Source organism: Cebidichthys violaceus, unplaced genomic scaffold (assembly GCF_023349555.1).
Source record: "Cebidichthys violaceus isolate CVI_PGR_0920_01 unplaced genomic scaffold, fCebVio1.0.p SCAF_97, whole genome shotgun sequence".
In the NCBI taxonomy this organism is placed as follows: domain Eukaryota; kingdom Metazoa; phylum Chordata; class Actinopteri; order Perciformes; family Stichaeidae; genus Cebidichthys; species Cebidichthys violaceus.
In genome coordinates, this window is record NW_027176983.1 from 564,248 (window position 1) to 586,762 (window position 22,515).

The 22,515-nt window shown below is 45.6% G+C and overlaps 1 protein-coding gene across 1 annotated transcript in view; it reads right to left on the reverse strand.

Annotated features, from left to right (window-relative positions):
- Window positions 1-407: 407 nt before the first annotated feature.
- The window catches only part of LOC137868092 (aryl hydrocarbon receptor-like), a 31,668-nt gene continuing 9,560 nt past the window's right edge, over window positions 408-22,515 (reverse strand). The window contains exons 3-11 of the mRNA XM_068704617.1: window positions 12,605-12,729; window positions 9,831-9,920; window positions 8,954-9,086; window positions 7,367-7,500; window positions 6,945-7,147; window positions 6,636-6,745; window positions 4,646-4,787; window positions 2,765-4,394; window positions 408-557 (exon numbers count right to left, since the gene is read on the reverse strand). Coding sequence (XP_068560718.1) covers window positions 408-557; window positions 2,765-4,394; window positions 4,646-4,787; window positions 6,636-6,745; window positions 6,945-7,147; window positions 7,367-7,500; window positions 8,954-9,086; window positions 9,831-9,920; window positions 12,605-12,729 — 2,717 coding nt within the window. The remainder of the gene's footprint in view (window positions 558-2,764; window positions 4,395-4,645; window positions 4,788-6,635; window positions 6,746-6,944; window positions 7,148-7,366; window positions 7,501-8,953; window positions 9,087-9,830; window positions 9,921-12,604; window positions 12,730-22,515) is intronic.

A 22,515-nucleotide genomic window follows, 5' to 3' on the forward strand; every position in this document is an offset into this window, starting at 1 on the left:
AAATATAACAAAAAGCCGTGAAACGACAGATCAATAACGTGTGTTAAGACTTAAACACCGGATAACAGAACTATCCTGACTCTAAACTCTGCTTCGTGTTGTATCTGAACGCAGATTTGTGAAAATCATCTTTAAAAAAAACCAACTCATATTTACCTTTTCTGCATTACTTCAAATAAACTGAGCTCTCTCGACTGCATTATTGTAAACAAAGGACTCGTATGATAATATGACTGGAAATACAACAAACACACAACAAAAAAAAATTACAAATTGGAAACAAAATTTAAAAAAAAAAAAAAAAACGAAAACATATAGGCCTACGTTTATTCAGCTTTGTTCGTCGTGTTATCTAGAAGTATAAGGCTGGTCCAGTCACTGTGTGTCTCCTGCTGCGGGGCAGCCGGTCAGAGGTAGAAGCCGGTGGCCGGCGGGTCGGGGAGGCTGGACAAAGTCTCGGGGACGGGCATCTGGACAGCAGGGGGCGCTGCTCCGTTCCTAGTGGGCAGAGCACAGCCTCCTGGGTAAGTACCGGTCAGGAGGCACCCGTTCTCCATCTGCACGAGGCAAGGAGGACGTCATGAACACAGACAGCAGGAAGTGATTCTGTGATATACAGTCATGTGTGGAGGAAGAGGAAGAGGAAGCTCAGGAAACAGGAACCCCCTCAACACCCAGTTCATCATTAAAGTTAAATATATTTAAAACCATGTTTTTATGATAACCACATGGGGGAGGTGTGGTATTAATACAAGAAAAAACTCCAAGATTGAAGTTCTCAGCAGTATAGAGTCCAGTGTTCCGTGATGAGAGTACTATGTACAATTTAAAAAACAACAAAGGGGATTGATAAGCATGTGTTCTTAAAAATAGTGCTCGAAACGGGTGAGCTGACGTAAAACTATGTACAGTACATGCCTGTATTTTTATCACATTGTTAATAAGTCACATCTATTATATTAAATATAGCAAAAGTTTAAAAACAAAAGGAAAAGGAAAGAAACGAGTCAACTATGACATTTCAACATAAAACATAGAACAATAATATTATTAAAGTTGTTCATTTACAAGATGTTTTTTTTTATATTCTCTGAGATTAAAATGTCAAATTACGAGAAGAAAAGTCACAAATTTACGGGGAAAACCTTCTATATTATCTAAGATTAAAGTGGCATATTAAATATATAAAAATGAATTTACAAGAAAAAACACACGATTATTCTCTGAGATTAAAATGTCGTACATTTATGAGGAAAAAGTGCAAAACAACGGTGACGCCAGGCGCCGTCTGAATGTCGTCGTTACGGTCAGGAGCGAGGCGAAGGTCCTGACAGATACATATCTAGTGTTTCCTTTCAGGTCCTCTCTGTGTTCTTTTGTTAACATAATGCTGACATCGGTACTCATCCTCATGTCAGATCTATATTCTGCATCATATTTTGCAATATGATTTATCAGATAAACCCTAAAAGTGTTAAAAATGTTTTTCGATGTCCTCTCTGCCGCTGAGCGAGGTGGAGGTCCTAAAAGATGCATAAACGCTTTTAATCCAAGTGAAGCTATGTGGTCCATTAACACAAACCCCCACTATTTTTCAGACTTTGTTTTCAGGTTGTGACCATAATAACAATATTATAGGAGCAACGGCATTTAGACATTTTCTCCGAAATGACCTTTTAATCAATTTCTTGCAAATTGTTGTTGGTTTTTTTAAGTAAAACTGCCAATTTAATCTCAGAGATTTTCTCCTTTTTTTTCTCGTAAATTTCCGACTTTAATCTTGGAGATTCTGAGTTTTTTCTCCAAAATACTGCAACATATTAAACTGTACTTCTTGCACCATTGTTTCCGTGTTGAGTTGAGAAACTCTGCATCTCGTCTCATTCTGTCCTGCAAAACACTTTCAGTCGCTGCAGAAAATATAAAAAAAAAAACAAGAACAGTGCAGCGCTTCCATCTTTTGCAGGTCACAGCACATCCCGTGTTTTTAACCTCTGAATATGGAGCAGTGACCCGAAATGAACAACACAAACAAGACACAGATGTAGAAAAAAAGACAGCGCTGCTCCTCCTCTCAGGCCTGTTCCTCAGAACTATCGTCTATTCTGGTCATAGACATGTTAGTCCTGATACGCGATGTAGATATTACTCTAATTTGATCCATAAACAGTAAGATTTAATACCTTTTTTAAACTGAATGAATAATGCATGTTATTATATTTACATACACATATTTTACGAGATAAAAGAGAACTATTTTACCCCAAAACCTGGAATCACTGAGTAAATCACGATATTATGCTACGCACAGTTGGAAATTTGAGGTCCACCACTTAAAGGAAAGGTCAGAGTGTGACCAAAGTCATGAGGACTCATCCTCTCATGAATATTCACAAGCACATTTGATAAGAAGTTGCCATTAATTCGCAAAAATGTGAGCTCTTGGTGGAGTTTGATGAAAATTCGGCAGATCACCAAAGTGGTAGAGTTTCGTCGTCTGGGATCATAAAATGCTTGAATCAACATCTCGCTTAAAAGTCCAGATGCAGGCTGAACATCAGACCAAAATAATAATTCCACTATAATATTAGACCAAGAAAAGCAACACATTCTCATATTTGCGATATGATATTGTTTGGTGCGAGATGCAGTTGAAAGCGCCAGAAAGCATACCTTTTGATATTACAGAGCTTTGTTAAACATACGATTCCCAAAACTGCCAAGTTCAAACCGTGACAACATGTCGGCGTTTCAGCATCCTCACCTTATTGGGACCGGGGTTGTGAGGGATCTCAGAGGCCACCATGCCATAGTGGTCCAACTGCCGGCAGGGCTTGCCCACTCCCAGGATCTGCTCCAGGGAGGCGTTGGGGGGAGGGCACTGCGACAGGCTGGAGATGACCTGCGCCAAAGGGACTGGGATCTGCTCCTGCTGCAGTTTGTGGTTCATCCCCTGGAAGGATGAGACTGTGGACTCGGCCCCGCGCCGTTGCCCATTCCTCCCGAACAAACCGCCTCCGCTCATGGTGTAATCCGCATCGTCAATATCAGGCATGCCGTAATCCATGCAAGGGTCCAGCGAGGTGTCTGTCGGGGGTTTTCGGCCGTTCTCTAGGCAGGGGTTGCCTCCCAGACTCTGACTGAATCCGTAGTCCTGCCACTGGGATTTTCCCGCCACGTGCTCCGTGCTGGAGATGCCACACAGTCCGTTGAGGTTGGCTGCCTTCTGATCGGCATGGCACTGCTGTGAGAGGTGGTTCTGCACCCTGGGTTGCTGCAGCTGCAGCTGCTGCTGCTGCTGAAGGTAGCGTTGATGCGTTTGCTGCTGCTGAAGCTCTCCGTCCAGCTCCGAGGCCTTGCCGTTGAAAACAGTCTGTTGCGTTTTATAGTGTTCCAGTTGTATCCCTGCACCGACTAGAATGTCCTGGGCTTTCCATTGTCCGTTGGCGATTGATTGATTTTGCCCCAGCAGCTCTCCGTTAACTACGGTGCTGGCCAAGTGGTTGCTCTGCTGGTTCCAGTCGTGCACCACTTTGTCTGGCCGCATGTTGAGGTGCTGCTGCATCTGCTGGGACAGCTGGAGGATGGGAGCGTGCCCCACCAGGGGAGGCTTATGGTGAGGAAACTGCATTTGAACGTTAGCGTCAGAAGAGGCATTGCTTTCGGGTAGCGACGCTGCGGCGGCGGCTGCCTTCGAGGCAGAGCTGAGAGGCACCTGCCCTCGGTGCTCTGTGGGCTCCGTCTTCCCCTCTATGGAGTCGTAGATGTATGAAAGGATCTCGTCGTTTGTCAGCAGGTCGTCCAAGGTGGGCACGCGCTCGGGGTCCATCTCGACCCTGATCATCCGCTCGTCCAGCAGCAGCAGCTCCAGGTCCTCGGCGCTCAGCCCCAGACCTTCCAGAGCTCCAAACAGATCGCCGTTCGAACAACCCCCCTCTTCCGAATCCACGACCCCTTGGCCCTCCAGAGAGAGGGAATCCAGAGTAGCCAGCAGCGGGTCGAAGCTGTTGCCCAGCTCCGCGAGGCCCGGACCCAGCGCGCCGTTGCTCGGCTCGTCCCAGCTCCTGTGCTGGCCGGAGGGTTCAGAGTCTGAGAAGCCCATTTGTTCTCCAAAGAAGCTATGGAACGTCATTTTGGGCTCCGGGGCGGGCTGGCAAACGTACACCGACTCATCCTGACTCATGAGCGCCCCGAGAAGAGAGCCGGGGTCCAAGCCATCCCTCACCAGCCTTTCAGTCCGGCTCTTCTTTGACTTACTGCCATTTTTCTCATGGCTTCCGTCTCTAAAGGCTGCTATGGGATGGTTGGACTGGTAGAGCAGGGCCTCACCTGTAGCATAGGTGAAGGGTAGATGCATGGAGCGCTTACGCAGGTGTTCTCCTCCCTCTTCATCCCTGTAAAAGACGGAAAACACGATCATTGTCGAGACACAATTCATTTATTTAGGACGCTAGCTTACCCATTAACCCGGTCTGTGTCCCATCATCTATACATGCTTCGACTCATAGTTCACATGACTGAATAACTGAGCTAAATTCCCTGCTTAAATCAGATTAAAACACATGGGAACCCCTAGAAAGTTTTATATCATATCAAGGTTCTTTGGTTGGTTCACAACACAACAGAAACGGACAGTAAAACATACAGGAGAGGCCTCTGGGTGGCGATGATGTAGTCTGGTTTGCCGTTCTTGTACACCAGCCGGGCGTTGGCCTGGACCCATTTCCAGCGATTCTCCTTGGTGAGGAGCCTGAACACCGTCAGACCGCTCTCTCCAGTCTTCATCACTACAGATGCGGGACGCAAAACACACTTAAAATGACTGAACTGTGTGACAAAAATAAATAGAAAGCCGCTGAAAAAAAATTAAAGAGACAAAATGACCATTTGTATATAAATGACTCTTGAAAACTATAACAAAACATACAAACACTAACAGAACTTGTGTACTGTTTGGTAAAATCCAAGTATTATTTATCCAGTCGTATGCTGAAACTTCATTATTTAAAGCACTACCACATAAACGGTCTTGCCTGAACAAGTGAGATGTCAAAGATTTACAAAGTTTTTGGATTTTTCTTTTAGATTAGATTAGATTTCTTTGCATTTCATTGCATGTTATACAACAAAATTTATCATTTAAACAGTCTGTTCTGTTTAGCAGCATATTTACATATAGTAAAAAAAGTAAAAAAACTGTAAAAAGCAACAGTTATTGCACGTTTTAGTCTGGAGGCATGCGAGAAAAACTAAAGTTTTCCTCCAGAATTTAGAGTAACATTCAGTGAATACTTCAAATAAAAACGGTAATTTTGTGGGTGAAGTTTTCCGTTAACGGTAACTAATAAATCAATCAAGAGAAATCCTGTAAATCTTTGGGAACAAGTGGAAGTTTGTGTCTTGCTGAATATCAACCAAAATGTTCATTTAAATCTGTCCAGTAGTTTATGGTTGAAAGTGGACCAACGTGTTGACTGCCGGACATCCTCTCTCGACTTTTTAGGTTTCAGAAATATATTCGGTAATATGCATTCACTGCTTTATATTACAAATAATATAAAAAAAGCTCCTTAAAAGCCGTCTTAAAAGCCGTCTGCCAGAGCCCAGTGTTCTCTTTTCCTTTTGTTTTGTAAAGAAAGTGACTCGAGAGCCACAAAGCTCCCCCTTCAGCAGCGACGACGTCGGGCTGAACGGAGGAACTTCTAGTGGCTTTGACGTCTCGATTAAACCACGGCTAACGGCTGCACTCCCGTTGACCCCTGAAGTGTTTTGTGTGTTGCCGTATGGATCATCTCCGATGCTTCTGCTTTGTGGGCGCTATCCTCTCCTCTGGCAGCTCTGCAGCTTTGCTCAATCTGCTCCGTAATCCAGCGGGATTACTTGCGAAAGCCGTCTGAACTCTCTGACCAGGTTTGGAGCGGCCCTCCTCAACTTTTATCAACGGGACTACGTTTAAAAATAGCAACAACTTTCTGTCAGATATAAACGTCCGAGATTAATGGATTGTTATTTCTAATAAAATCAGCCGAGTGGCTGGATTTGGCATTTTTCGTCCTCGATATTTTGCATGTAAGGAAGATTAATGGTTACAGTGCATTCCAAAGAACTGCCGCCAGACTATCCAAAAAAGGATTTTTATTGACGTTACTCAATAAATTCTTTTCCAACCGAGATTTTATTAGGGTCAATAAATCATTTTGCAAAATGTCCTCATTGAATTTCTTCCAATCTGTAATATCTGCAGAAGAACGAGATAACTCTGCCTGAATGCATCACTTATGAAGTATTTGACACGTGTGTATGTTTTCAATAACACATGTTGTGATTTATTGAACGTATATCTGCTCTACATGGCTGCTTTACCTCCTCAAGGTAATATAAGGTGATGTGGAAATGTCGGTTAAGATGGTCAGGAACATTCACTCTTCTCGTGATTTATAGATATGGCTTGTTGTGAATCGGGTTGTGCTGCTTGAACGCTTTAATAGGAAGCTCTAGTGGAGAGACGAAAGGGGAACGGAGGAGAGAGATTGACGCACTAAAAGCCCTCCGCCAGACTCGAACCCGCGAACGTCGTGGTTCCCGGTCGGCGCCTCGACCCCCATGAACCGCGGTGGCGAGCCGACGCGACTTACTTCTGACGTGGTTCTCCGCGCAGTACAACATGTCCGCTGCATGGATGAACTGATAGCCAGACCCTCGTACCCGCAGTTCAGCCTCTGTGTACCCCAGCACGATCTTCCCCCTGCACAACAAAAAGACCGTGATTACACAAAGACACATCAGTCATGGACCACGACACGTCTTCCATCTCATCTATGATCGTCTTCTAGGAAGTGTCTCCTACAACGGAACGTTAATTTCCTGCTACGATTGTTTCATCGTCCAGTGACAAGAAGATAACAGACATTAGGACATGCATGTTGTTTATGCGTCGGCGTTACTTTGCATCGCAGGCCAAAGGTGTGAAGTCCAGCTTGTGTTTGGTTCTGAAGATCATGTTCTTGGTCCTGATCTCCAGGATGGACGGCGGCTGCAGAGGAGTCGCGATGGCGAAAAGGGCGAGCTGAGGCGGCGCCTTCCCTCCGTTCTCCTGCCGCTGGTTCTGTCCGTGCAGGAACTTCAGTCTGCCCTGGATGTTCAAAGCCTGGAGAGAGAACACAAAACCACAAGATCAGGTCTCCGACGTGTGTTGATGTAGTATTTCTACGATCTATAAGTGAAGAAACAGTGCGGGTGGGAGCAGGTGGAAACGTTGGAAGAGTGGACCCAACAGTCCCCTCGCAGACATTGACTATAAGTCACAATGCCGTCATCCTGCAGCTTCTCTCTCTCTCTCTCTCGCTCGTGTGAACATCTGACCTACCAGGAAGCCCGAGGAGTTGTCCAGGAGGCAGCGGAAGCGACACACGAAGCTCCTCTCCAGGAAGGACGAGTTCTCCGGGGGAAGCTGCTCGGGCTTGTAGGTGACCACGGCCGAGCTGCTGTCCGGTTCCATCTCTGTATTTCCAAAAAAAAAAATATATATATATATATATATTCAGGCACATAACAGAGCCTGAATCTTAAAATGATGTGTGCACCTCTGAAGCAGTGCTTCTTGATTCCTGGAATGCCTAAATAATATTAAACACATTTTTAAAAAACACCTAAAAGCACATTTTAACAGTAAACGTATCATGCCGCCCGCTGCATTTACTCTTGAGCTGGACTTTAATCTTGTCTCATATCATCAGCTGCCCTTCATCACATGAAGCAGAGTTATGTAATGAGGCCTGCAGCGAGCGGTCTCAACACACCAGGTGGCGGAGGGAGGCTGTGAGCGGCTTTCTCGGCGCAGGAGCGGGTGAGTCGAGTCAGAGCCGCGGGTCCCGGTCTAAAACACGCCGCTCAGAACCGCACGGACGTAAGCAACTTAAAGCCCAAATACAGATCTGGGGCCACTTTACCTCCTAAGCCACCACTGAAGATTACAGAGTCATGTGACTTGACCTGAGCGTGGTCTTACGGCTTAAAGCCTGAAACTGTGTTTGCTTACCCGTCTCATATTGATGTCCAAATGTGTGTGTGCTCACACAGGCTGTTGGGCTGCAGCACTATTTTCACACAGAACTTTAGTTGACGATTGGAAGTTTGTAATTAAGCCGTGATAAAGTCCAGATATAGAGTGACTTGTAGGAGGTTGTGACGATGCAAAAAGAGGAATCGATGCGTGTTCAACCAATGCCCGCAAAAGGCCTGCAGACGTTTGTCAGTATCCCCCAATTTCCAGAGAGAGATTAGTGAACGGGCCTAGGGGGCCCCAAAGTGTCAGGGGCCCCTCTGACCTTTTACAAAATATCACTCGAAGAGCCACGCACCGACCAAGAGACGCAAAATGACCAAAACAGAAACATGAGACGACAACAGAGAGAGACTCAGACATCAAAGAGACACAAAACGTAAACAAAGAGACACAAAACGAGCAAAAAAAAAATACACAAAATGACCTCAAAGCAACTCAAAACACTACAAAGAAACAAACACAAATAGACATCAGACACACAAAACGACCGAAAGACACAAAGAGACAGAAAACAACTCCAAAGAGACAGACAACAAAAAAAGACATAAAGTGACCACAAAGACACACTTAATCATGAATAGATGCATGACGACCACAAAGTGACACGAAACATCAACATAAAGAGGCAAAAGCATCACAAAGTCTTCATGTCTTGGGGCCTTTTGCTTGTCATAATGTCAGCAAACTGCACAGATTTAACCGGCCTTCTGGCATTAGATAACCCACTGAGAACACTAACTAGGAGCCACGATGAGACAAAGTAGAACCCTCATCACAACAAACCAACTTCCTTGCAAATACGATATGTTTCCTCTGTGTTCAGTCCCACCAGGACCTCTGGGTTCCTCTTAGTAACGGTCTCACGTGGGAGGAGGGAGGAGTCGTCACCTTGAGGGGAGTCCTGGGCGATGGCCGGCGCGGCGGCAGGAGGAGGATTCAAAGCCCAGTGCAAGTTCCTCCTGAGCTCCTGCTGGTCCTCCGTGTGGACCAGCTCGTACACGCTCTGGTGCATGACATCGGTCTGAGGAACGACAGCGAGAGGAAGAATGAAGACGTTACACGCGGGATGTACGCGGGATTACACACCTGATCCAAAAGCAACAAACCCATCGTAGAAATACAAGTAATACCAGGTTGCATGCTTGCTGGGTTTGGCGTTTAGGGTGTTGCATGATCGTAACTAGTAATCTGAGCGTGCTACTCTCGTGTTTTTGCAGCCACAGAGGTATTAAGGTAGTAGATGTAGCTGCAGCATTAGTGGCGGTACTCCCACACGGGTAAACTCTCTCCGTAGTGTGTACTTCTGGTAAACGCTCAGCCGTCAAACGGGTCTCAGCGTGTCGCCGCTCCGTTTCGCTGCGGCCCCACCGCCGAGACCGCCGGCTCGTGCTAAAGGCTAAGCTATAAATAGGTCAGGTCCTGTTCGCTGGTGTGCGAGCCTCTGACCGCGCACCATGCAGAGAGCAGACCGACGGGTCAAACGAGACCCCCCACCCCCCACCCCCCCCACCCCCGAGCCGCTCCCAGCAGACGCTGCACGCAAGGCTGCCACCCGGACCCGGTCTTCATGGTTTGTAGAACATAAAACAGAGCCTCTGGTTGTTTAAAACGATCAGAAATGTGCATCTACAGGTTCTACAGAGATGACTGTTCCAGAAGACTATTCCTTTCCTTCCCGATACAGATTCCCACACCTGAACTTGTGTATCGTCCGATATTGAGCTCTATTCTTGTACTTCTAGCTCGTGAATTTAGGGGTACCTACCTGGTGGAAGCCCAGGTAGTCCTGGATGGTGTGAGAGGAGTAGAAGATGGTCCCGCCGGCTGTGAGAACCATGACGAAGCCGTTGAGAGCCTGTGAGTCACACGAAGGATGCAGACATTCAGCAGAGGCATTCAATTATTTGAGTTAAGAAAAAGGAAAACATATTGTAAGAAGCTTTGCCTGCGCTTTGTTGTAGTCAGTAATGTTTTTAGGGGCTCTGATCGACCAACATATTATATATGAGGAGGTGGTCTGCAAGTGATCTTGATAAGAAGACACAAAAGACTACAAAGAGACACAAAAACACCACAAAGAGACAGGATGTGCATGTGGTCGGTTCTGCACTTCGATATCAAAGAAGTGAGGAATATTGTCACAAAAGTCTGCATCCAAACTTGTATATTGGAACAATGTTGAGGGTAAATATCTTTAGTTGAGCCTGGATGCAGAACGTTAGTCAATAAAGACGTGATATGAATTATTTAATTTGTGCAAAAGGTAAAAGAATATGTATAAAGTTCCTCAATTTGTTAGTAACAGCTGCAGAGCGGCGGGTCGGGTGTGTAATGTCAGAGTAGATCGGAGCGCTGCGGCAAAATAAAAGCTTGGATCTCAAAAGGAAGTATAGCAGGAAGGAAGGAAGGAAGGACACGAAAGGAGGAGACCAGGAAGGAAAAGGAGGAAGCATGCTAAGTGAAATGGAGCACAATGATTGTTTCTCTTCAAAGGGGAACAGCTGGTGCAACGATTCCACCTCACTAAACGCGCCATGCCCTCCCTCTGTTTACCAAATGTTACCATACAAACACACACACGCACGCACACACACACACACACACACGCACACACACACACGCACAGCCACTGTCCTCACACATCCTCTCAAGCACAGTCATCTTTTTCCTAAATCAGCCCACGCGGTGCAGAGATGACTAATGCTGGAGATGTTATCCTTTTTTGATTCACCACACACACACACACACACACACACACACACATATATACACACAAACATCCAAATGTCATGATTGAGCATTTCACACAAATTCCATCCCATGATATTACTTCTGCACTGACTCGTGTTGCACTAATCTTGCAGCAATCTGAACCTCTCTTGTGTAATTTCCCCACAGTTCAAATTTATGAAAAGAAGAAAATGCTGCTGTCAGCTATTGTCAACAACGACCAATGTTTGTTTTCAATAATGAAGACGGAGTAAACCATAATTAAAACTTTCTGCCGTGTTTCCTCCATTTTCCCGGGCGTGAATAATTGATGCGCTCACATCTCGTCTATAATTCACCAACGTCTGACGTGAAAGAACGGCAAGGAGGCCGACTCAGACTCAGGCTTCCGAAATAAACCTCGCATTCCTCAGCCTGTGACCCGCTCTCATCCCGACTATGAGGAGGAGGAGGAGGAGGAACACTCACTCGCTTTTCCTCCAAATGAGCTTTCATTTCTCATTACCGACAAGCCGGGGAAATGCAGGCTTATCATAATAACGAAAACCTCCCCCCGGTCGGGTCGGGGCGCGGCGGGGCAGGCTGTTTCCTCTCCTTCTCCTGGAATGCCGTCGCGATGCACATTGGGAGGAACTGGACTGGAAAATCGATGACTCCGGCGGATCCCAAAAAGATCTGGCAGCGCAGGGGCGAGCTCGCTCTCCGCTCAGCCCCACGCTGTACGCCGCAGAGATCAGCTGTCGATCGACCTTTTCTTAAAAAAAAAAAGGCTCAACTGTGACCTTGAAGTCTGGCAAAATGTTTGAGATTTTCAAAGAGATGATTTCAAATTATGATTTTTTTTAGAATTATATTACATTATATGCTCATTAAGCATTTTTTTTTTAAATGACAGATTATTAAATATCTGAAGGTCCTTGAACTCATCGTGTGTCATCAAGCGAACGCTTCCGTTAAGCTTAAAATTGTTATTTTTTTTCTTAATGCTTTGTTTAAAATGTCCTCTACATGTCTCATAAAGGACCTTCACCCTGGTCACATGACTTCACGTCGCCACCGTCAAGCTGAAGGCGAACGAGTCGGCGTGAAATGACGTTGAGAAGTGTCAGTTAGCCACTCGCTAGCGACGGAAAAAACACGTAAAAAGCTTCAAAATTCACATTTTAATGTCGTAGAACAAAACCTTAAATCTCTTATTTCAAAAAAGACTTGGAGACGAGGGAACAGGAAGTGACAAACTGCCGACTCAGCTAGCTATTTTACCCCGCTTTCAGTTTGAATGCTAAGCTAAGCTAACCAACTGCGCGTATATCTTCTCATCTATCTGGCAAACTCCCAAAATGTCAAACGATTCCTTTAAATATGAGCACGACGTAACTGACGGGAATCAAGTCAGAAACTACAAAAGTGTGAGAGTTAGGTCGGCAGTGATCGCGAGGACTGACTCTCGTCTTTGAACCACAAACCATGCTCTGCAATGTTCAAAGGAATCCATGTTTAGGCAGATAACTTATCCCAAAAACGCGGAGCTCTTTCAGATTAGGCTCTTTCAGACAGCGCCAGACGTATTGAGCGCTAAGCTGCCCTGAGCCTCTGAGCCTCGCTCATTGGTCTAAATAGATTTTGGGCACTTTGTCAGGAAGACAAAAAAAAAAAAGTGAAAGCACGAGAGCGGTCCAGACACACACAAAGTGAATCAGTGCAACGAATCGCTGTTTTAGGAAATGAAACGTTGATATTTGAACCTTAAAATGTGTAAAAGAGATGATTAAAGATGAATGAATGTGACGTTGATAGAAACTTTAGTACCTGCAGCAACAGTTCGCCTTCAGGAATCTTGGCCTCCACCGCCGCTGCTGCTGCTGCTGCTGCTGCTGCTGCTGTTTTGCTGTCGTCATCGTTCACAACAGCTGGAGTCGCTCCGGTCAGGGTGACTGTAGAGAGGGAGGAGGAGGAGGAGGAGGAGGAGAGACAGACAGGTTTTTAGTCCTGTGATGATGTTTGCAAAGCACCGCTGCGACTGTCAGGGTCGCTTTATGTTCAGCGAGCTAAAGATGCCCCCCAACCCCCCCGACCCCCCCGACCCCCGGCTCCTTAAACATTCATCACGTGCGACCTGAAGGTCTACCTCGCCAAACGCGGAGCTTTTATTTGGTCTGACTCGCTCACATCCTGGTCTTTACGTCAGCGGTGATCTACACCAGAAACAGGGAGACAAATCCTCTTGTTGCTTCTTTCGGGTCTCCTGATGAAGCTCTGCAGCCCTGAAGCTTCACTCACTGAGCACAGTTTGATACAGACTGACTGACAATGTTAGTCTTTTACATCCTCAACACTGGAACTAACTACATAAGTAAATGTAGATTCATTTATCACCACAAATGAATCATTCTGTCCTTTTTTTAAATGGAGTATTAAGTGAGCTTTTTGCTGCTTTTCTTCCAGTAAACTGGACATCTTTGGGGTTTGAACAGACCATCATTGAAGATGATATTATATTTGGTTCTAATATATTCATATTAGAACCAAACAATCATCTGATTGAGAGAATAATAATCAGTGGATGAATCAGTCATGAAAACAGTGATGTACAGGCCTCCAAAACGAACAAAAGAAAACCTCTCTAAACCCAAACGCTCTGACTGAGGTCCAGGAGAAGCATGAAACATGGCTACAATACACACTTCATATGCTCCACACACACACACACACACACACACACACACACACACTGATATGGGATAGTGTTATGCAGCACTACCCCCTCTCCCAAATGCAAAATATGTCAAAAATGTGATTTTCCTTATTGGAGTTTTGTAATCGTTTTCTTTCTGTCGTTCTCAGAGATGAGTCGTCGCCACGCGAGGCGACAGTTCCTTTAAGCGACACGAGATCTGCACTCTACAGCCCCCCCCCCCCCCCCCCCCCCTCCCCCTCCTGCTCCCAGTCCTCCTTCATTGGCTGGTGGCCCCAGCTGTTCTCATCCTAATGGGATTCTCCTTCTTTTTTTCCCAGCGTGACATCACAGCAGTTTTTTTTCCCCGGTGCTCAAGGCGCGTGAAGCGGTTAGCGGGCCGGTGGGTTAAAGTTAATGTGACGAGTTGTTATCTTTGCATTCAGAGCATCAAAAGACCATCATGTGACCTGGAGGATGATTATATGTGCATCAAGTCAATTAAGAAAGATTTCTACACGTCATTTGTAAAGAAAAGACGTTTTTTTTAAATCCTCTTGTTTTGCAATTTTACCCAAATGAGGAGATATTACAATGATATTAAAAAAAGCACTGCACAGTGTTATTCCTCCATGTGCACGTTAAAACTCTGACGACATCCCTTTGTCTTTATTGTAGAGGCGATCTTTGACCACTAGTGGCGCTGCAGAGCGGTCTTTAGCAGCAGCTCTTCGGGTTGTTTGTGTCCCAGCATGCTTCAGGGGATGCAAATGCGAGCCAGCAGCAGCAGGGAGGTGACATGACACAAGTGGGACTAACACACAAGCACCGGGGGTTGATGTTAAACTGGTAAATCTAGGATAATGTTTTTTAGGAAAATGTCCCAGCTGAGAGTCCAGAAGAGGAAGAGGATTCTCTATTTGAATGGTTTTCTTAACTCGTTTGCTTTTCTACCAAAGTGTAATTGGTGCCAAAGAGTTATCTGGAGAGCTTTGCTGAGAAAACACTGAACAGTGACTTCAGTCCAGGTTTAAGTGGATTCCAGAGAACTCAGGAAAAGCCTCTTCTTGGAGCGGATCCCTGAACACCAGCCGCACGTATCTATGAATGAAAGGTGCTCAATTTTTACAATCTGACGGCCAAATGAAGAGTAGAAGAAGACTGCAAATGTAAACAACGTGCGTTTAAAATGTTAGTTCCACAATGAAACATCCGGATTCACAAAACAGGAATGCTTTCAGTTCAGATTTAGAACATTTAAAGGGAGCGGTGTGCTTCAGCCTCTAGTGGCCAAGATCAGTATTACAACAACAAACAAGAAATACGTTGTTTTTTCCCACTTTTTTAAGCAGATAAAAATTTAAAAAACTAAGAAACATGATCCTGTTCTTTAGCTGTTCTTAAGTCATAAACACAGGAATGAATATTTACATCAGATAATGGATCACCAAGTACATTTTCCTCCCTTGCCTCTCAGGTCTCCCGTATTTAACAAAAACTAAATATAAAATGTAAAGTGGACCTAATAAGCTGCAGACTCCGTCTATTAAATTAATTTTGTTCAGTAATAACTGCAGCGGAGTTATCTCCACTCTTTTGTCTCATTGGTACCGTAGAGGATGTTTAGACTTATAAGACAATAATTTACTTTTGCAACAAATATCCCAACATCGATTACTCGAACGACAGTCCAAACGACCGATTGTGTCTCCAGCGGGAACATTTGCTGCTCTTCTGTGAGTGGAGGACTTTCGGGCAGTTGGTCGGACACTTGGCTGATTCATGACGATCAAGCAAATCGTTAGTTGCAGCTGATCTCATCGGCATCATTCGCCCGTTTCTCTAACGTGAGACGATGAGTGTGTGTGTGTGTGTGTGTGTGTGTGTGTGTGTGTGTGTGTGTGTGTGTGTGTGTGTGTGTGTCGGCCACGTTAATCTCTGACCCCCGCGGGAGCGCCGTGCTGCGACCCGCGATCACCTTTGACCCCCGAGGGTGGTGTATGGCATGATTGGGTGACTGGGTTCTGGGTCAGATCTTTTGTTGTCTGCCAAAAAATGGGGGGTTTAACACGGAGTCCATCGGAGGGGCGGGGGGGCGGTGTTTTCGGAGTGTCGGGGCGGACGCTGGGCACGGCGTACGGGCTTTGTTCGGAGGTCCTCGTACCTTCACACGAGGCACGGCTTTGGCTCGACACCCCTGACCTTATTCCCAAACACCTTGGGTCGACTCTTCGGAGGAGAACAATGCGCGACTTAATCCAAACGCATCGGTGAGGAGATGCCGTGGGCATCGCATATGCTAGATATGTCCTTCAGTTTATTAACAGCACAGGCTTCTTTGTTTGCGTCTCCCTTTGTTCGCCGTCTGTCTCAATTGTCAAATTTTGATTAGTCATTTATCGTAAAACAAAAAAAAAGACGACCATTTGCTGCTTCCAGCTTCTTAAATGTGAGGATCTGTAGCTCAGCGATAAATATTCCATACGTCATATTTCGGAGTATTGCATTGTTGTGTGAAGGCTTAACGTTGGGCTCTTGGAAACTGGAGTGGCCCGTTGCAGCCCAACTGCTTAACGTCTAACTCCTACGTTTTTATAAGCAACAAAAATAAATCATTCAACAATAATAATTCATTGGAAAAATATCGTTAGTTGCCATTTGTTCACCAGTTCAAGTTGCCCTGTAGAAGATTATTTTCTCACTTTTGAATATAAGTATTCATAGATATGTACTCGTGCATCCTTCAGCATTAGCGCAATACTTTGGAGTATATTAACTGTTGTTGTGTACTACCTGCCAAACGTGTATTGTCAACATGTCAACTGCAAATTGTCCCCTTTCATACTACATATTACCGCCATAAGAAACACAGACCTCAGGCATCTATAATGTCCAAAAATAAAAAGTATAGAATCACTTTAGTATGGAAGACTGGAGACGACAAAGACAAGTGTTGTAATGTTTCATTTCCTTGTGATTTCTTGTTTACATAATCACAACATTTTAATTTAATAATCATGACGTTTCATTCCGCTTCTTGTGATTATCATAAAAATAAACCACTTGTGACCCTCTGGTGTGATGAAGATATGAATTGCTTTCTGCCAGAAGTTGATTCATGTGTAATCTCACTAAGTGTTCCCAACCGCAGACATGTCGAGTCTCTAATCATATCACCGCCGCAGGGCCTCGTGTCCGTAATTTGCTCTCACCATCAATCACTAAAGCACGATGGGACATTCGGTTGGGTTGCAGCTCCGGCTTTAATAGCGAAAGGTCAACTTCTGACCGGTGACGTCTGCTTTATTTCAGAGCGTTACATCACCAGCGGTTAAAGGCGAGACGGAAGTGTTTTGTCGTGTCGAAGAAAACAAAAAGGTTATTGCGTCTTGATTGTATGATAACTATTCCCCGATAACAAGAATAGAACAGCTTGGCTTTCCCGAAACGTGCTTCTCTTTGCATAACGGAGCTCCGAAAGTGACTCAAAACACGGAATATGACACGAGCAGGTCGGCGTCCACGACCCGCGTGTCCCAGATGAACCCGTCCTACCTTTGCTTCTACTGTCCCGCCTCATCGTTGCTTTGATTTAACGTCAAACCTTCTCAAAACGGAGCAGGTGGCGCCGTTCAACTGGGTTTTTAAAAAAAAAAAAATCCGTGTTGGATGCGATGGGATCACAAGTAGACGCCGCTAAACTCAGAACGCGAAACTTCTCCGCCCAGGAAAGGCGTTACAGGCAGTAACCACTGTTTGAGGGCTGCCAAGATGAACCAGCCAATGGGTCTCACACACACACACACACACACACACACACACACACACACAGCTTCCATTCACGTGATGGGTACTGGATGAAGTACACTATTGGTGATGATGTCACTTGAAGGGTACCGGTAGAGGCCCTTCTTCTCCAGACGCATAAGGAGACACATTCTAATGCATTAGAGATGCCCCACTTGTGATCGGGTCACCCAGGCGTGTGCAATGGCCATTAGGTCGTCCTCTGTTAATTTGGCTGAGCTGTATCTTCTTGTAACGGTGATGAAGAGGAGGACTTTGCGGGTCTTCTTCTCACTGGGCCCCCCCCCCCCCCCGTGTTTGGCCCTCGGCCTCTGCTCCAGCGTCGTTTTGACAGATCCAACGTGACAAAGGAGCAGTGACCCTGAAAACCAAGACACTTCAGCTGCCTCCGGCTGCTATTTCTTTTTTATTTGCACAGTGTCTCAGCAAGCTTGAACCGAGCTGCATCATATCTATTTCAAGCCAAAGAACGGCGCCGTCAAATCCAAAATACTTCATACTAAATAGCGGGGGTCGATATTTCATATTACAGAACGAGACTTCTCAGAGCGACTGAGTTGCGCCGTTGCAGCGCTCTCCTTCAATACTGGACCAACCAGTATGCTGTCCTCATTAATCTCAAGGTCCTGCACTTTATCGCTCCAGAAGAATGTGACCCTGGGAGGAAAAAAACGTTGCCAGTGGACGTAATCCCAGCAGGAATTTAAGTTTTCTTCCTAGATTATGAATGTTATCTTTTTTTTTTTTTTTTGGAGACAAAGTTTCAGAACGGCGCAGACCTTGCAAAACTAAATGATGTCCAGTTGTCCTGGGACTGTGACCCAGAAGCCAGCTTGGCTCCGGTCCCGGACCTTCATCACGGGGGCCTCCGGCATGAAGCTTACCGACACCGAGAGAGAGAGAGAGCCAGACCTCCTGGGGTTTATCTCACAGGGGGGGGGGGGGGGGCTTTCGCTCCACTGGAGGCTGAGACCCAAAAAAAAAAACCATTTAGCTCGCTACCAAACATTTATCAAATATTTGGCCATTTTCAATTTGTCCCATAATGCTATTTACAACCGGATTAGCGGGGATGTTCTGTGCTTGTGCCGCCTCAATCCCCTGCCCATCCTTACATGCCACCCTGGCCTCTTTCCAGAGCGTCGTTACAGGTCGCCGTGTACCCTCGATGACAACCAAAACACACACACACACACACACACACACACACACACATGACGCTGCCAAAAAGAGACTTAACAAAGCTTTTGCGACCAATCACAGGACAGATCTGGGATAAAGTGTTACTTAACACCGAAGAAGCCGCTGGTAGAACCAACGGCGAGGGATACTTTCTCTTCTCCGCCGCTCGTTACGGAGTTATTTTAAGACCGATGTAGTTCTGACTTTAGTGATATATATCGTTCTTTACATAACTAATCAAATTAAAAAGAACCCGTTTTATCTATCTATCTATCTATCTATCTATCTATCTATCTATCTATCTATCTATCTATCTATCTATCTATATATATATATATACACACTATTCAGTCGGTGACGCGTCAGAATTAACTGGTTTGTTTACGCCACACATTGCACGTCTGTGGTCACATGATGTGACAATAGCAGGAGTCTGAATCATGAAACAGTGCTATATTTGGACAGCATTAACCCAGCGCATTAAGCCCTGTAGAGGGGGGGGGGGGGGGGGGGGGGCACGGTGACAGGGACCCATGGTGTTAATGTTGACGATTAAAGGACACGCCCCCCCCCCCCCCACACACACACATGGCCCATACTATACTGGTTACGTAGTTTGTTTTGGACCCTTGCCAGGACCGATTCAGGCAGAGTAAATCTCCTGCACTGTCTGTCTGCTGGGTTTGCTGTTTCCTCCATATTACTGATGTTTATTCTCTCACTTTTTGTTTTCCTCCTACTTCTATGTGCCTCGATCCTGAACTGCACCTGCAGGAGAGTTTGCATGCTTTACCCGTTTAGGCTACAAAAAATGCATTAACATATTTGACTAACGCGTCATTTCAAGTCAAGTACAATAGAAAATCAACTGTTATTCTCTCTATTATAATAAAACTGGACACTCTGGACCTGATTGGGTGAACGCTTGTATCTGCAGGTCTGTCATTGGTCCATAACTCTCCACAACAAAGGGCCTGCAGCTGCAGAAGCATGCTTCATTTGAGGCCCGCAGCACACTGCCTGCTTTGAGAAGCTGCACATTTGGACAATCGGAGTGACTTGAACACTTGACACAACTGATCAAAACATTGAAGTACAAATCGATCGGTCTTTCCGGAGCCTTTTAAATGGATCGTGTGACTTTGCGTCGGCCCTGTGGGGAAGTAGAAGCAGCAAATAGTCGACGGTTAACGCGGTGCTGGGTCTGACTCTCATCTTTCGGAGCGAGAATGAAGCAAAAAAAAAACGACGGAGAGAGTAGCGCGACGGCGTAACCAGGTGCTTCTTTTAGCATCTCTCCGTAACCAGGAAGTCTCCAGTCACTGCAACACGCTGTAAAACGTGTCCGCTCAGCTCAGGTATTATTAATCTGTAACAAGCTAGCAGCTAATCAGGAAGTGCAGTTCAGAATGCTGACAGCGTGGAGGAAGGCAGATCAAGCTGTGACAAAACTGACGTGCAGTTCGTGGCGCGTTGTCGTTTTTTTTACAGCGCCGTGCTGTTTTTAACTCAACCGGAGCGGAAGTCAACGGGTTCCGAGTTGAACGCTGGAGAACGCTCACAGCTGCTTTTGCTTGCTCAGCAGGTACATTTACTGAAAGTACCGCGCTTAACTACGGCTGTGAGGTATTTGTACTGCAGATGTATGTTGAGTGTTTTCATTTTACTATATTTATCTGACAACTTTAGTTATTTTGCAGATTGAGACTTGATAATGTAAGATAATCAACACATAAATGATGGTGCATTGTTACAGGTTAAGATAACATAAAACTTTATTGATAATGTTTGGGTGGAACATTCACAAACTACCCTCAAGAATATAAAATCATTTTCCACATTTACCATCTGCAATTAGTGATGAACACATTAATGCATGAATAATTACAATATTACCAACATACCTTATGAAATAGGCCATTCTGCGTAATAAGTATGTTGTACTTTTGGGTCTTGAACGTCTATTTTGGATGGACGTACCTTTATGTTTAGTTGGTGAAAGATGTGCCTCCACCTCTGTTCAGCGGTGCTATTTATAGCGGCTATGCTACGGGTAAGTCTACCAACATGTATGACATTGAAGCGCTTTCTGACCCGGAACGTTCCAACGTTCAGAAGAACAAAAAGCTGAGAATTTGTCTGCATCGCAAGAACCCCGTTGTCGTCACGTGACGGAACAGAAGCGTCCGTCGTCTGAAGGTTAACAAGCTACACGGCAGCGATTGTGTTTCTCCATCCCCTCGCTGTGCAGGACCAGCGACTGTGTGCTTCAGCATGTACACACACACACACACACACACACACGCACACACACACACTCATTGTGTGTTAATTATTCTACCAAAGTGTGAATAGCAGGGGAGTAAATATAGAACGTTTCAACTCCTTCACCCCCCAAACACTGCAGTAAATGAACACGCGATGCAAACATACCACCCCCACATCCACTAACATACACATGGATGCACGCAACACACACACACACACACACACACACACATGGCCACACATATAGAGGCTGAACATGAACACGCGGTCACTAATGCAGGAGGGGAAAGCACGCACCCTGTGCTGCGTTCGTGTCTCCCGAGGTTTCTCGATCACATGGTTGCATATTTGCTTATGGGAGGCGAATCCAGATAGGTGGGAGGAGGAGGAGGAGGAGGAGGTGAGGAGTGATGGGATTTGGGGCGGGGTCACTACTGATTACCAGGTTTTCCCCCCTTTGGTGGCCTGCATTCCTCACTGTGCCGTATCGTGATCAGCGGGGCTGGGGGATGGGAGGGTTAAGCCCTGTAGGGGAAGGACGGAGGGAAGGATAGGCAGAGGGAGGGAGCGAGGGAGGGAGCGAGGGAGGGAGGGAGGGAGGGTCGTCATGAAGGGATGACCCGCTGATGATCATGTAACCCAGATAGCTCTGCCTTTCGTTTGTGTGCACATAGATGACCTACAGGAAGGAGGGGGAAGGGGAAGTGGCTTCTTTTTTTTTCCCCAAACAACAAATCATCGCCCTCATTCTGACCAAAACAGAGATGTAGGTATCATGACGTGTCACAAGAGTTTCACAACAGCTTACATAACCAATCCCGGAGCGGCAGCAGCGGCGGCGGCGGCAGCGGCGGCGGCAGCGGCGGCCGGAGCGGCGGCGGCCGGAGCGGCGGCGGCCGTGGCTACATGCTACATGCTACATGCTACAGTATAGAAACACTGCAGATATTTCCAGCTGCGTGTCGTTGGCAGCGATGTACGACGTTCATGTCATGAAGGCGTCAGGCCCGTAGCGACGCGTTCTGCAGAAGAACCCGCGGCGAATTCATTTTGAGTTGATTGACATGAAATTCAGCCGCATTCATTTTTTTTTTCTGCCAATAAAACGTCTCACAAGTTAAATCAATCTACAGCTCCACTCTACCGGGATCAGCGCAGCGTTTTACATAATTCATTTTTCTATATTCATGTCCTGATCCAGCGGGAGTTGTTGCGTAACGCATGCGACGTGATGTGCAGGTCCATGTTTGCCAACTCTGTTAATGGAAGACATTCGAAGCCGGTGCTTTTATAATAGATATGATGGTCTACCTTATGGAAACTTGTGAAAAATTAATGCCTCCTTCTGCTGCCGCTGAAAGGGCCAATGAAACAAAAGAATGAAAAGTGGCTCACGGTCGTTAGGGGAACCCGTATACAAACACACACATATAGAAATATGACTGCAGCTTTACACTCCAGGTGAATAGGGTGGACATTTTAACGAATAGGTATCGCCATGAAACTTCCCCAGTTGACGACTGACAGTAAGACAATTGTTTTTTGTATTACAAGTTTTCTGAAAGTTATGTTTGAATATGCAAATGAAGCATTACCTTATCAAATGATGCGCTACTTTGCATATATTTCCAGAGCTGATATCTGAACTTTGGATGAAGCCAGGTTCAGAATCCTTAGAGTCAAAAGGTTTTTCACAATTTTGCATATTTCCATAACAATAAAGACCAATTTTTCGCCATGTTTTTAGTTATAAAATGTAGTATAAATCAGACTATGAATGATATGTGAA